Source organism: Polistes dominula, unplaced genomic scaffold (assembly GCF_049000335.1).
Source record: "Polistes dominula isolate Pdom_NZ unplaced genomic scaffold, Pdom_raw_medaka contig_28, whole genome shotgun sequence".
In the NCBI taxonomy this organism is placed as follows: Eukaryota; Metazoa; Arthropoda; class Insecta; order Hymenoptera; family Vespidae; genus Polistes; species Polistes dominula.
The window spans coordinates 7,138,007-7,152,591 of record NW_028300879.1 but is presented as its reverse complement, the minus strand read 5'-3'; the positions used below and the strand labels follow the sequence as shown (position 1 = coordinate 7,152,591).

At 31.0% G+C, this 14,585-nt stretch overlaps 2 protein-coding genes across 5 annotated transcripts; one reads left to right on the top strand and one right to left on the bottom strand.

The window, feature by feature from the left end:
- The first annotated feature begins 1,620 nt into the window (after positions 1–1,620).
- LOC149033679 (uncharacterized) lies at positions 1,621–3,498 on the top strand. 4 transcript variants are annotated; one of them, XM_089172276.1, is made up of 2 exons: positions 1,621–1,805; positions 2,236–3,498. In XM_089172276.1, exon 2 carries the CDS (start codon positions 2,611–2,613, stop codon positions 3,436–3,438), a length of 828 nt encoding a protein of 275 aa, XP_089028402.1. In that variant the 5' UTR covers positions 1,621–1,805; positions 2,236–2,610; the 3' UTR covers positions 3,439–3,498. The 4 variants fall into 4 exon arrangements, with proteins under 4 accessions (XP_089028402.1, XP_089028398.1, XP_089028411.1 ...); XM_089172272.1 differs by having other exon boundaries at positions 1,625–1,936; XM_089172285.1 differs by having other exon boundaries at positions 1,625–1,805; positions 2,236–2,729.
- On the bottom strand, positions 2,237–5,662 carry LOC107073676 (uncharacterized). The gene is made up of 2 exons (XM_089172297.1): positions 5,342–5,662; positions 2,237–5,185 (listed from the first exon to the last, which is right to left on the bottom strand). The coding sequence occupies exon 2, from the start codon at positions 4,502–4,504 to the stop codon at positions 3,737–3,739; it is 768 nt and encodes a 255-aa protein (XP_089028423.1). The 5' UTR covers positions 4,505–5,185; positions 5,342–5,662; the 3' UTR covers positions 2,237–3,736.
- Between the last annotated feature and the right edge of the window lie 8,923 nt (positions 5,663–14,585).

Genomic DNA, 14,585 nt, shown 5'->3' with positions numbered 1-14,585 from the left:
TCACAGATGCGCGCGAGACTCTCGAGCTATAGAGAATATAGAAGAAAAAGAGAATATATTTAAGAAAAAGTGTTCTATCGTGTTATACTGTTTACATTTGGACGAAGCTAGCATAGGTTGTCTATCTCTCTTGCACGCATATAAGTTAAGAGTTTGCGCATGCGTGCCATGGCGACCTACGTCACAATGAGTAAGAGCAGGATAGCTTCATTTTCTGTTTCTTTCTACAAAGTCGTAGGACTAAGGGAGTAATTACCTGTCTTTAAATTGGGATATTTCCTACAGGTAAATATTTATAAATATAAATTCAGCACCAAAATTTAAAAAATAAATTTAAAATTCATATGAAAAAGAAATTTTTTTTAAATAACCCGTTTTAAGCGAAATATCGAGCAAAAACCGTTTTCACCCCTTGATTTTTAATAGAAGGGATGAAAAAAAAATTTTTTGTTTCCCTACGATTGTTCTTTGTAGTTTTTTAAAGATAATTAAAAAAAAAAAATTAAAAAAGTCCAATTTTTATATTTTTTATTGAATTTTCATTTTTTGAGTACTTTGAACCGTCGTAGGGGTGAAAGGGTGCGTTTTAGGGGAAAAATGGTCTGAGAGAAATAGGCTTAAAATTTTATGCTCTACAACTTTTATTTAAAATTTTTTTTGATATTTTCAACATATAATCCAAAAATCGTATTTTGGGGTAGTTTTTAATTTTTTCACCCCTTTCCCGGTGGTTGAGAACTTTTTTACTTTGCCCACAGTTTTGTACGCATTTTTCTGATAATTTCCATATTTTTTCAGCCGTATAGCTCAAAAACCCGATTTCAGGGCTATTTTGACTGGACTATCTCCCTCTTATTCCTTTCCATGTCTTTTATATCAGAAATCACCTACACCCCTATTTGAGAGGGAAGAATCTTACAAATCTTACTGACCAATAGCATAAGGATCCACCCCATAGTCCACTGACAGGTACAGCCTATGGTTTTCGGTAGTGGGAACTATGCATACAGAAACTTAATCTAGCACATCGGAATGTTACCCCTTTTTATGGCATCGCATATGTTTACACAGGTATCGGAAATTCTTCAAAGGGTCCCTACACTGCATACATGGTTTTTTATTACACCAATATCCTAATAACCCTCAAGGTTCGTTTATGGTTTTATGTCCCACCTAATCTTTTCTTTTAATCTGAATAGATTTTTCCTTTTCAATAAAATAAGATCTACAGAAAGGACTGAATACTAGCTTTTGTCTACCTCTGCTACACTTAAAACTCTCCTACATACATATATATATATATATATATATATATATATATATATATATATATATATATATATAACTTTAAATATTACTTTTTAAAAACATACGTTTTGGTTTTTATTTAGGTAATAAAATATATGTAAACGCTCATTCCTCTTCCCCGCAAACCCCTTCATTTCGCATTATCGAATGTGGTATACCTAATTTCACGGTTGTGAGCCAATTTGACTCATAGAATGGTTTAGCATTTAATCGTATAACATGAAATTTATCGGTCCTATCAGGCCTGGGCAACAGTCAAGTCGCACGTGATTTGTTTCTCTTCTCATTAAGCATTCCTCACATACAATAGGGATTGAGAAAAAACTGTAGAGGCAGCACTATTGCTGAAAGTGGAGCGATCTAGTGTAATAAATATAAAGCTTAGTGATGAACATTGTGATAATTAGTATTAGTTACATTAAGAATGCAAAAAATAATTAAATTCGGGTTCTTGCCCGTCAAAAATACCCTTATTAGGGGTCAAAATGACATTAAAGGTAAAAAATTATTTGAGTCAGGACACGTTTTAAATGTTGGGGAAACAGAAGATTCCAATAAACATTCAATAATAACCTGCTCAGTTGTAGCTCAAACCAAAATTTCCGATGTGTACAAAATAAAAATTTATGTTAGTTACTAATTATTTTTACAATTATTTTATACAATATTAAAAATATAAATCTGGTTACGTTGAAGCTTTCTTAAAATTATTTTTAATGTTCATAAATTCACAAAATTTATAACTAAATATAAACCTGGTTAAAAGTTTCGAAGTGTAGAAGTAAATTTTATTTCAATTTTTAATGAAATAAAAAAACGACAGATTATTTCAATTTTTAATGAAATAAAAAAACGACAGATTATTTATATTTTTAATATTAATTACATTGTTTAAATAACTTTCAGTAACTTAAAAATTATTTTCAGCTTGATAATAATCGAAATATTATCAGTGCTAATTGCACCTGTAAAGCTGGAGTGGCGCAGCAATGCAAGCATATATGTGCCGCAATACACTTCGTTAACTCACCGGATTCTGCAGCTAGTAAAACTAGTCAATCGCAAGGATGGGGTAAACCCTCGCATCGTCAGCTGTTGGGTTATGACAAAGGGGCTCGAATGTCAACTTTATTTTCACCTCCTCCTTTATGTAGTGAAGCTGAAAAATTAACTCCCTTTGATGTTACTACTGAAAACTAGAAGGAGTTTGTGCCTTTTTCACCTTTATTTCAAATTCTTCAATTTGAAAAAAGAAATCAGGTTGAAATTATTGCTGCTGAAACCTTGGTTGAAATTAAGCGGATGATAGGAAAACATAACTTATTAGAAAAAGTAAAAAAAGTTACTTTAGACATTTTCTCTCTTCAACTAGTTAATAATTTGCACGGTGTTGAGTGTGAAACGCTTAAAGAATGGCATGATTTTTACCAAAATAAAGTCTGCTGTGATGTAGATAAAGCATTAACAATAAGTATTAGAACGATCGATCAGTCTCAAAAATCTGAGTGGTTTGAGGAAAGAAAGTTGCGTATCACTGCTAGCAATGGGCACAAAGTCAAAGAAAATCGTTTTGACGTTGAAAAAATTATTGATGAGCTTGTGAATCCTAGTAAAGTTGAAACCTCTGCCATGAGTTATGGAAAGAAAACTGAAGAAGTTGCTCTCAAAGAATATGAAAAATTACTACAACCAAATTGGGAAGTAGTCAGTGTTGGTCTCATTGTTAATATTCCTCAGCCATGGATATCGTGTAGTCCAGATAGTATTCTAGTTTATGGGCCAAATATTTGGCAGAAAAGAGTGATTGAAGTGAAATGCCCATATTCATGCCGTAATCAACCGATTTTCGATGAAGAATCACTTGAAATCAACGTTCAATATTTAAAATTTGATGAAAATGGATTGCACTTAAGTACAACTCACTCGATTTATACTCAAATCCAGCTTCAAATGTACGTCACAAACATTGATTTTTGTGATTTATTCATCTATTCACCTAAGGGTAGTGTTTTAATAACTATTAAACGAGATGAGGCATTTCTTTACAAAGTCATAACTGCACTGCAAAAATTTTATTTTCATCATTATCTCCAAAGATTATTTTCTATGTATTCTGAAAAAAAAAACTAGATGCATTTTCTATCTGCAATATTTAAGATTATTATTATTATTATTATTATTATTATTATTATTATTATTATTATTATTATTATTATTATTATTATTATTAATATTATTATTGACTTATTATTATTATGAGACTTTTGCAAATGTTTATAAATGTTAAAAATTCTTATATTTATTGTAATTTAATTGTTACATAAAACGTATGAACAAAAATGTGATAAAAAATAATTACATAAATCATATAAATTTTTAAAATAAAGTTTTAATTTCATACACTTGTATTTATATTATTATTTTTAAATTATTGTTTTATTATAGGGTAGGAAATATTTATTAAACTGCAGATCACAAAAACAATTTCATCAACATGAGGAAGTAAAGATATTGGTATTTTTGTAAAAATATTGAAATCTTTGATTCTTTGGTTCACTCTTTCAATATGAATTCTGACTGAAGCAATATTATAGGTTTTGTTAACTTCTTCAGCTGTAAATTGTCGATCATGTGCAAAAGGAGGCATAATGAAGATAGCATTTTTTTTTTCAACTTCGGTTTGAATTTGAGGAAAACCTTTATCAGCAAGAACAACGTCACCAGGTTCTATTAAATCTAATATCCCACAATCGTTCGTAATGTAACAGTCACTAGAACGACCACCGTAGCACTTAGATACAAAAGTTATCACTCCGTTTGGAGCACACCCAACCAAGAATTTCACTGTTTGATGATGTTTATAGTCCGAGTACATAAAAACTTTCTGTCTTACTTCCGGCGGTTGTTCTGTATACACTTCAGTGCAATCGATAATCACGCGTGTTGCAGGGTAATTTTTTTTGAAAGCTTCTGGTAGAGTTGCTTGTAGAGTAACTCTCGAAGGCCAAACTATAAAATTTTTCAATAAAATATTGAGTTGTTGTAAGTTCCTGATAAATATTTTTTGTGCTGAAGTTCTGTGAATGCTGAATAGTATTCCTAGTGCTGTAAATGTCAGACCAGTCTTCAATTTTGTCAAAGTGATAAGTAATTTTGTTTTTTTATCTATTTTGGTAGATTTTATGTCAGGAAGCATATTCAATAAAAGTGCAAATATTGAAAAATTAACACCGGTTAAAGTGCTTAAGGATTGGTCATCATGAATAGAAGTAATTCCATGGAAACCTGGACAATCAAATTTAATAGAATCTGGAGCAATTGGATCACACCCAACATCTTCAACGTTCTTGTGTAAAGGCGGCAAATTAACATAACAAATTTTTTCAGCTGTTCTTTTAATTGGAATGTTTACTTGTACTTCAGCAGTACTTACACCATCACAGGAATTTATATTACAAAAAAAATATTTATGTTCATCTAAAACACTTTCATCAACAATTTCATCAGTTTGACATGTAATACTAAGAGTTGTTTTTTTTTTGAAGTATCATCAAATGCACAATGATCTTCTACACTCTGTGTTTCAACATCTACCCAATTATTATCATCTTCAATTTCAATTTCACTTATATTATTATTACTATTATTGTTATTATTATTTTTATTATTAAAGATATTCATTTCACTCCGTAAATTCCTTTGTCTTAATCGTTCGAAACGTTCAACTGATTGAGTTGAGTTTTTTGTATTTACTTTACCAGGAAAAATTGTTGGTGTGTATGAAGGATGCCGAGGATGTTCAGACTTCTGATTATTTATAAAATGAGCAATACAAATTCGAGTGTTTTTAGTTGGCTCCCAATCAGTTGGATATTTCCTAAAAAAAAATTTTTTTAATTTTACTTTTCCCTAGTACTATTTCATTTATTTTATAAAATAATCATTATATAGTTTAATATTCTATTTTATACTACTTAGCTTTTTAAATTTGATCGTGATTAATTTAATTTTTTTATTAAAATAATTTACTTACACATAGTTTTTCACTGCATTTATCCATCGTTCACGTTTATGGATTATCCACTCTGAATTCAGAGTACTTGCAGGGAACGATAAAATTTAACTCTTGAATTTTGGTTTTTGTTTTTATATGGCATATTGGAACATCCACGGATACAACAAGATACTTTTGAAGAAGACATTACCAAAATTTACTTCAATCAGATTAAAAAAATAATTAATTTAATGAATTTGCTATTATTTTGTATAGCACTTGCCATCACTTTGCTTTACATTTTTCCCAGCAGGTGCCGTCAAAGTCATCTTTCTCAATCCCTATATTTGTAAGTATGTGAGAACCATTGTCACTTGTTTTCGCTACTTCGCTACATTATTACCTACTCCTGTCATCATTTCGATTTATACATCGCATGTGAGCAGTGCAGTGAAGTAATATATAATTTATAATTTTATAAAATTCATTTTATGCCAAAAAAATTTATTCCACAAAGGTAATTTTGTAATTTATTTGTAGAAGGTATTACAATTGATATTTTATCAGGTTATCTAGGGTTTCTATTATGGGAAGAAATCAGAAAAATTGTTTTTTGTTGAAAAAACTAATCAAAATAAAGAAAGACCAATCAGATAATGAATCGGATGCAATTGATATAGACCAATGTGATAACGAAATTGAATTAGAGGAGGAAGTCAATAAAATTGAATCTTCAAGCAGTGAAGATGAAGATCTTTGTTATATAGCTCCTAACAAAAAAAGAGCCAGGGTTATTTCTGATCCTGAAATCGAAAGCGACGATGAAGTTTTTCGTTACACAGCTCCTAGTAAAAAAGGGCTAGAGTTATTTCTGATTCTGAAACCGAAAATGATTTAAACGCTATCGATATATCTTCTGATAAAGAAATTTCAGCCGAAAAAACTGCTGATGGGACTTTATGGGAAACATTGAACGAAGGCAGAAACATAGGTAGATCACCGATTTATAGCATATTCAAAGACGTTTCTGGTCCAACTGCCTATGCTAAAAGGCATATTATGCTTGGTTCGGCAAGTAGCGCATTCAATTTGATAATTGATTAAGGTATGATGGCGTATATAAAATCATGTACCCCGAACTCGAAGCTCGTCAAGTTTTGAATAATAAGAAATGGACGGTTACAAAATCACAATTATGGGCCTTTGTAGCAATTGTATTTGCTAGAGGAACATATGAGGCAAAAAATTTGAAGTGTTCATATTTGTGGTGCGCGAAGTGGGATCCGGCTTTTTTCGTCCAGACAATGTCTAGAGATAAATTTATAGACATACTTCGGTTCATACGTTTTGATAAAAAAAAATGAACGCAGTGAAAGACTGAAGACAGACAAATTTGCCTTGATTTCAAAAATATGGGAAAAATTTATAGAGAATAGTCAGGTTTGTTACAAACCTGACGCAAACATAACGATCGATGAGCAATTATTCCCTACTAAAGCTAGATACCGATTTACGCAGTACATGCCGAATAAGCCGGATAAATTCGGCATCAAATTTTGGCTGACATTCGATGTTAGATGCAAATATCTTATAAACGGTTTTCCATACTTGGGCAAGGATGAAACCCGGGGATTAAACGTTCCCTTGAGCGAATTTGTAGTAATTAAGCTTGCAGAGTCATATTTAGGCTGTGGACAAAATATTACCACAGATAATTTTTTTACTAGCATTTCACTTGCAAAAAAGTTACTTGCAAAGAAATTTACTTTGGTTGGCACTATACGTGCAAACCGAAAAGAATTACCTAAAATTGCGAAAGCCAAGAAAGATAAAATGACACAGTTTTTTACAAAACTGTATAGATCTGAGAATTGTATCCTGATCATTTATAAAAGCAAGCCTAATAAAAAAGTTTTATTACTAAGTACAAAACATAAAAATATAACAATTGAAAAAAATAAAAAATTTGTTCCAGAAACAGTAACCTATTATAATAGCACCAAGTATGGCGTTGATGTACTTGACACCAAATGGCCCAAAAATATAGCGTTAAAGCAAGTTCACGCAGATAGCCTCTACAAGTTTTCTACAACATTTTAGATTTAGCAGCTATCAATGCTTGGATTCTGTATAAAGAGACAACTTAAGTAAATATTTCACGAAAAGATTTTATTTTCCAATTGGCTGAAGAACTAAGAAGTAAATATAGAGAAGAAGTCGAGAACACTTCCATTCCAATGACAGAAATTGACGAGTTGAATTGTCAAGTTCAACAATCATGCAAAAGAAACAGATGTAGAAACCATTGTGCTAAATGTAATAGAAATGTTTGCGAAAAATGTGTTTTAAAAAAAGAGTTTATATGTAAAAAATGTTTTCCATATTTTTTGATAATAAACATTTCATTTAAATTGATTTGGAACTATTTTCTTTGCGAAAAACTTTAATTTTCTTGTATGAGTCAAATTGGCTCACTTCACAGTAAAAATAGGTATATAATTAACAGTTATCTAGTGTTAAAAGTTTTCTTTTAATCATTTTCTCAAAACGTTTTATAAATCTTGTAGCAACCTTTTATATTATATTTTTCAAAACATTTTGAAACACTTTCTTGAAATTTTTTGCGATGTTTTGGAAAGATTTCTAAAATATTTTAAATAAATATTTTTTGCACAAACTTGATGAAAAAATATTTCTATAAAGCCTTGCAGAATAATTTTGCAAAGATTTTACACAATATTTCAAAAAAATTTTTTAAAATATTATGAAAAATATGTCAAAAACATTTCAAACATATTTATAGAAACCTTTAAGGTCGGCGATACATGTAAACGTCTAAATTTTGACTTTTTTTCAGAGGCCTATTTAAAATGGAAGGAATAAATGAATCGTTTTGAAACTCAGCACGTTTGTTCATTGCATTTAAAATATAAGAATTCAAATTTTTTTAATTTTTTTTTTTTTCAAAATGACCGCTGTAGTAACCAATCTCCTGAGGCCCTCGCGGCGAAAGGCATCAATAAGCCTGATTTTTAGCTTCAGTTACAGCAATTTGGAATAAAAAAAAGGGTTGGAGCGTTTTTATAAAACATGTATCTTTAAGTCCGATTTTTGACCCTTTCTTCTGACGGTTTTTGGGTCAGGATGGCAATTTAAGAAAATTTTTGTAGCATTTTTAAAATTCAACTAGAAGCTAATACTATAAAGAAAATGTGTGCAAAAGTTCATAAGAATCGGTTGAGAACTTTTTGAGTTATCTTGCACGTCAGTTTGAAAAAAGTCGTTTTGAGAAAAACGCGTTCAAAGTTTAGCGTTCGCGTCTAGCGCCGAGTTGAGACGGAGCACTTTAATGAATTTTTAATCGATAAATAATGTGATTTTCATTCTAAAAATTAATAGGCATATTTTTGAGATATTAAAATAACTATTTATGAAAAAAAAAATTGTATATTTTTTTATAATACTTGTATCGCCGGCCTTAACAAAACATGACGATAAGGTTTCAGAAAATCTTTCAAAAACCTTCTGTGGGACGAGCGCCTCCATGCCAAAGTTACGAGGCATTCGTAAGAAGTATTTATCGGTAGCCTTGTATGGCCTATATGGTAGCTCAACTGGTTAAAGAGCAGTCGCGCCCGGAAAGCGGAAAGATCCGTAGTTCAAATCCCGCCGGTCCCAGTCAGTCCAGTGGTCCAATATTTTTCACGAATCCCACACAGAGATCTCAGCCGGGATGGAGGGTCTGTTTCGTAATATGTTCCAATCTTTACATCGCCACGAAAAAAAAAAAATACAAATTAAAGTATCCGAGTAAAGAGTGTAAAGAGAGTTGTGATGTGGGATGGCAATATAACATTCGGGGTTGAATGTTGTTAAAAGGGGGTGGAATGTGTGACGAGCGCCTCCATGCCAAACTTACCTACTCGGGCCAGTGATCCCATTCGTACGATAATTATTGTACGCGTACGATAATTTGAAGCCTTGTACGATCCAAAATTCTGCCTGTACGATCCAATTTTGAAAACTTGATGACCTTTTTTTTTTTTCTAGTCATCAACAGGTAAGTTAGGGTTCAACTAGTGATTTTTGATATACGATCAGTGTACGATCTCTGTACGATCTTGTCTTTCTCCCTGTCATCAACTTTAAAAAAGTTGGAACTTGGACAGTTTTTTCATATTTTGAAAATCCAATCCGACAAACTGTACAAATTAAAAATTTTTCCTGTGCATACGATAATTTTCCCGTGTGTACGATAATTTTACTCCCCTGTGTCGATCAAACGAACTAAAGTCTCTGGGATCACTGACCCGGGCATTCGTGAAGAAGGATTGGTCGGGTGAGCCCTGGCTGGGGAAGCTCAATTGTCTTTTTTGAAAAAATTTTAAAAATGTTTTCTAGAAACCTTTCGCAAAATATGGTGATAAGATTTTTAAAAATCTTTCAAAAACCTCTTTAGAAATCCTTTGCAGTTTTTAAACGCGGACTTTTCCACCTTGCAGAAAAATTTTTTATAAACATTTTTTCGAAATCTTTTTGAAAGACTTAAGGCTTTTTAAGAAATGTTTTAGAAAATTTTTAAAAAGTTTTTATGATATTTGGGAAAGCATATAGTGTAAGACATATTCATCGATTGGCACAAAAAAAAACTGAAGAGGATTTACGTAATATTGCTACAACATTAGAAACTTTGGTTTCTTTGCCATCGCATGTTACAAGCGAACCACCTACTTCAAGAACGGATAAAACGATAGAATGCAAACAATCATCAGAAAAAACAATTGAACAAGATCCAACTGTGGATGATACGACAAAAGATAAATCACCTGTCAAAATGCATGCCGTTTACAAGGTTCCTATTTCAGATACTTCAACGGAAATTGAAGTAAATTATCATGCAGTTCAGTATTCTATAGATGCTAAAGACACCGAAATAAACGCAATTAATGAAGAATGCGATCATCCCATGAATACTTCTGAAAAAATAAATGATAATATTGATTGTAGTTCTAGTTGCAGTGATTCAGATGATTTATCTAGCGAAAGTTGTGACGATGAAATTGAAAATTTAAATCATGACCAAAAATTTGTTGACACAATCGATTGTGAAGGTGACGATTCATTAGAAGAAAGATACAGTGATAATGATGCTGAAAATATTCCTGAAATCGATACTGATCTTGATATAATGAGCATATTGGAAAATAACACGAATACCAAAGATAAAAAATTTGTTGAAGACGTAACGGAGTGGGCAATCAATTTTAAAATTCATCATAACGCTCTTGATGCATTGTTACGAATATTAAATACATATAGTAGTAGTACTATATTTCCCAAGACTTCACGTACGTTATTGAATACCCCTACATCGACAAATGTTCGTGATATGGGAAGTGGAAAGTATTACATCTAGGAGTTAAATGTTATGTAAAAAGAATTATTAACGAAAAATGTTGCCGTTAACATAAGCTTGAAAAAATTAAACTTTGAGTCAATATTGATGGTGCTCCAATAGTCGGAAATTCATCTGAAAAAAGCTTATGGTTATTATTAGGCAAAGAATTCGATCTAGATATTGTTTATGTTATTGAAATCTATTGTGGTACTAAGAAAAGCCAGACGATGTAAATGAATTTTTACAAGAATTCGTGTTAGAATGTACAGATCTTATTAATAATGGATTTACTTTTAATGATAGAAAATATCTATTTACACTTTATGCTTTAATATGCGAAGGTCCTGTAAAATCTTTTATTCTATGCACGAAATATCACAGTGGATTTTATAGTTGCAGCAAGTGCTTAATAAAAGGAAAAAAGGACAGCAATTTTCATCTGTTTGTTTTCCCTTGAAAAATATTGAAAGTATAATGAAATACTGCGACGAAAGATTAAGAAGAGATTATAAGTTTGAAAATTTGAAATATTATGGTACCTATCAAAGAAGCAAATCAGTTTTAACCAATCTACCTGCTATAGAATTAGTTACATCTGTACCATTAGATTCCATGCACTTATTGTTTTTGGGTATTATGAAGCAATTGAAAAAGCTTTGGATCGAAAGCCCTACAAAAAAATTGTATAATTCATCTGAAGAACACACTAAACTTGTATCTAGTAGATTAGAAAATTTAAAATATATTTTACCTTTTGAATTCAATAGACGTTCAAGATCATTAGCTTACTACAAGAATTGGAAAGCAACTGAGTTTATTTTTTATTATATTTTGGTGTTTTTATCTTAACCGTTTGAGTACCACGGAGCGATTTTGCGCTTCTCCTCTGTCCCTCGAACAGTGCCAGCGCTCTAGGCTGTGAAACCGATAACCGCGACACGCTCAGTTTTTGTCGATGCGCGACTTTACGGTTACCACTCCATTTTAGGTAAAAGTAAAAGAATGAGACAACTAGTAAAAATATAAAAAAAATTATACTGTAGATTACAAAAAAAAAATAGTGAAAATTTTACTGTACATACCTTTTATAAAAGCAATAAAATATTTAAATTATATTCTTATATTATTTAAAGACGCTGATGAATCTGTACTTATGCTCAGAAAGATGACAGAACAACACTGAATTGAAACAATTACAGCTACCGTATAAAGCTGAAAACAGCGCAATAGCGCTCCTTGGCATTCTTGGAGAGGGAATAAGACAAGCGCTATCGCGCCGCTTGGCATTTTTGGACGGGAAAACAGCAAAGATACGTGGCACTCAAACGGTTAAAAGATATTGCAAAATCAGATGTGTATCAGAATTTCAAACAGCTTCATACAGCAATCATAATATTTTGAAATAATAATTTGGTAAAATCAGAAAAAAATATTAATTTCCAAAAAATATATGGTAAATCAAATGTGATATTAAATGTTCATAATTTAATGCATACATGAAAGGTGTTAAAAAGTATGGTCCAATAGAAAGTTTTAGTACTTTTCCATTAGAAAACTATATTTGTTCAATAAAGAAGTTACTAAGAAAAGGAGATAAACCTTTACAGCAATTTGAAAGAAGATTATCTGAATATGAATCTGTTATGAGTCTTAAAAATTGTATATCAAATAGTAATGTTACACTCGAAAAGTTAAATTATAATGGGATTGTACCTGCAGATGAAACGTATGATAGTCAGTATAAAACTATAATCGTGAAGACTTGTAAATTGCAAATAGATGATGATAGAAATAATTGTGTTATGCTTAACGACGGTTCTGTAATCGATATTTTAAACATTTGCAAACGCAAGGAAACAATTTTTATTATAGGAAACAAATATAAATTTAAAAAAGAACTGTTTCATACAGAAGATTTAGGTAGCGAGAATTTAGGTATAAAAATTGTGAAAGATACTACTATTATTAAAAGTTGGAGATTTAATGAAATCAATGCAAAAGTGTTCAAAATCTCTTTCACTAATGGTTGCTTTATAATTTATCCAATTATTCATACGTACCGAACTTTTAAGCTATAATGTCTTTTAAATCTTCCGTTATTATTAACTCATGTCGACCTAACCGACCATTTCACTGACTATTTGTTTCACTGAGTATTTGTTTTTAGTGCAGGAAATTAAGAAAATCTAATAAAATAAACAATGTAATAGTTCTTTTCTATATAAAATCGCTTGCTCTATCCGAATCCAGCATCAGATTGTCTACATTTTCTATAGGAAATTCAACATGGCCGCTCACAGATGAAAACAATTTTTCTTTTGAAAATTGACTGCGGACATATATTTCAGTTATAAGTCAAAATAAAACAATGCAAATAGTCTATTTATAGGGTCGCTGAATTGAAATTTACTATCATTCAGGTCCACAGTCGATTTTCAAAAACTTTTTTTTTAAATTTAGAGCGGCCATATTGAATTTTCTATGGAAAATATATAAAAATTGATATACTGAATTTGAATTTGGATAGAGGAGGCAGTTTTACATAGAAAACAGCTATTTCGTTATTGTTTATAAAGATTTTCTTATTTTGTAGGCTTCTTTACAATATTATGTTATAACCAGATTAATATTACGTGATAAAAATCTATTTAGCAATAGTAATTGAGTAAATTAATCTGTTATTAGTTGATTTTCTTATTTTGTTTCTAAGGATATTTGTACTATTATAAATAAAATCATATAAAAATGTATAAAATGTAAATTACGTTCTTATTATAATCTGTGTATTATATAACCTGTCGAAGATGTAACTGTACTCCTTCTGATCATATATTTTGTAATATTTTGGTTGAACGTTGAAAAAGTTACTTAATGGAAAAAAACATGTACTTGCATTTTGCCGGTAGTTCTTTATGGTAGCGAATCGTGGTCGCTTACGTTACGGGACAAAAAGAAATTTAGTGTTTTCGAAAACAAAGTTCTTTGTAAAATCTTCGGTACAAAACGTGATGAGGAAACGGGCGAATGGAGAAAACTCCATAACGTTGAAGTACATCGATTGTACAACAAACCGGACATTATCAACGTCATAAAATCACGCCGATTAAGATGGGCTGGTCACGTGGCGTGCATGGAGGAGAATCGAACGGCGTACAAAATATTGGTCGATATACTAAATGGGAAAAGACCACTAGGAAAACCGAAACATAGATGGGAAGATAATATTAGAAGGGACCTGAAAGAAATAGGATACGAAGACCGCGAATGGAAGGATCGCGCTCAGGGACGGGAACAATGGCGAGATTTGGTACTTGCGGCAATGAACTTTCGAGTTCCTAACGTCAATTAATAACACCGGCCGACATGATTTTCCTTGTCCAAGTTATAATTAATTTTTTCAACTACTTTTGTAGTGCTAATTACGAAATCAAACCTAATTTTATTGTATCACATCAGATTTTTAGTAAAATTAATAATATATTCACTATTTTTGATTTTTCAGTAAAAATAAATTAAATTATTGAGTTTTGGCGCTCTTTCCTTGAATTAAGCGACCTCTCGGGAAAAAATATATTAGTTGGAACAGCGACACGCCCATTCGAAACGCGTTACATGGAAATAAGCCGTTATAGTTACTTTGTTTACAAACTTTTTACTGAAATCAATGTTTATTTAAAAAAATTGTTTAAGTTTTATTTTAGGTATTTAATATATTTAATTAATGATTTGTGGTTGAAAAACGTCTAAAAAACATAATGTCTTCAAGAAAGTGTCATAATAGTCCAGATACATTTTGTTACATTTGTGGAAACTTTACGACTTCAAAGCAAAAACTGAAAATTACTGAGTTTGTGGAAAATACGTATAATGCTTATTTTAGCTTCA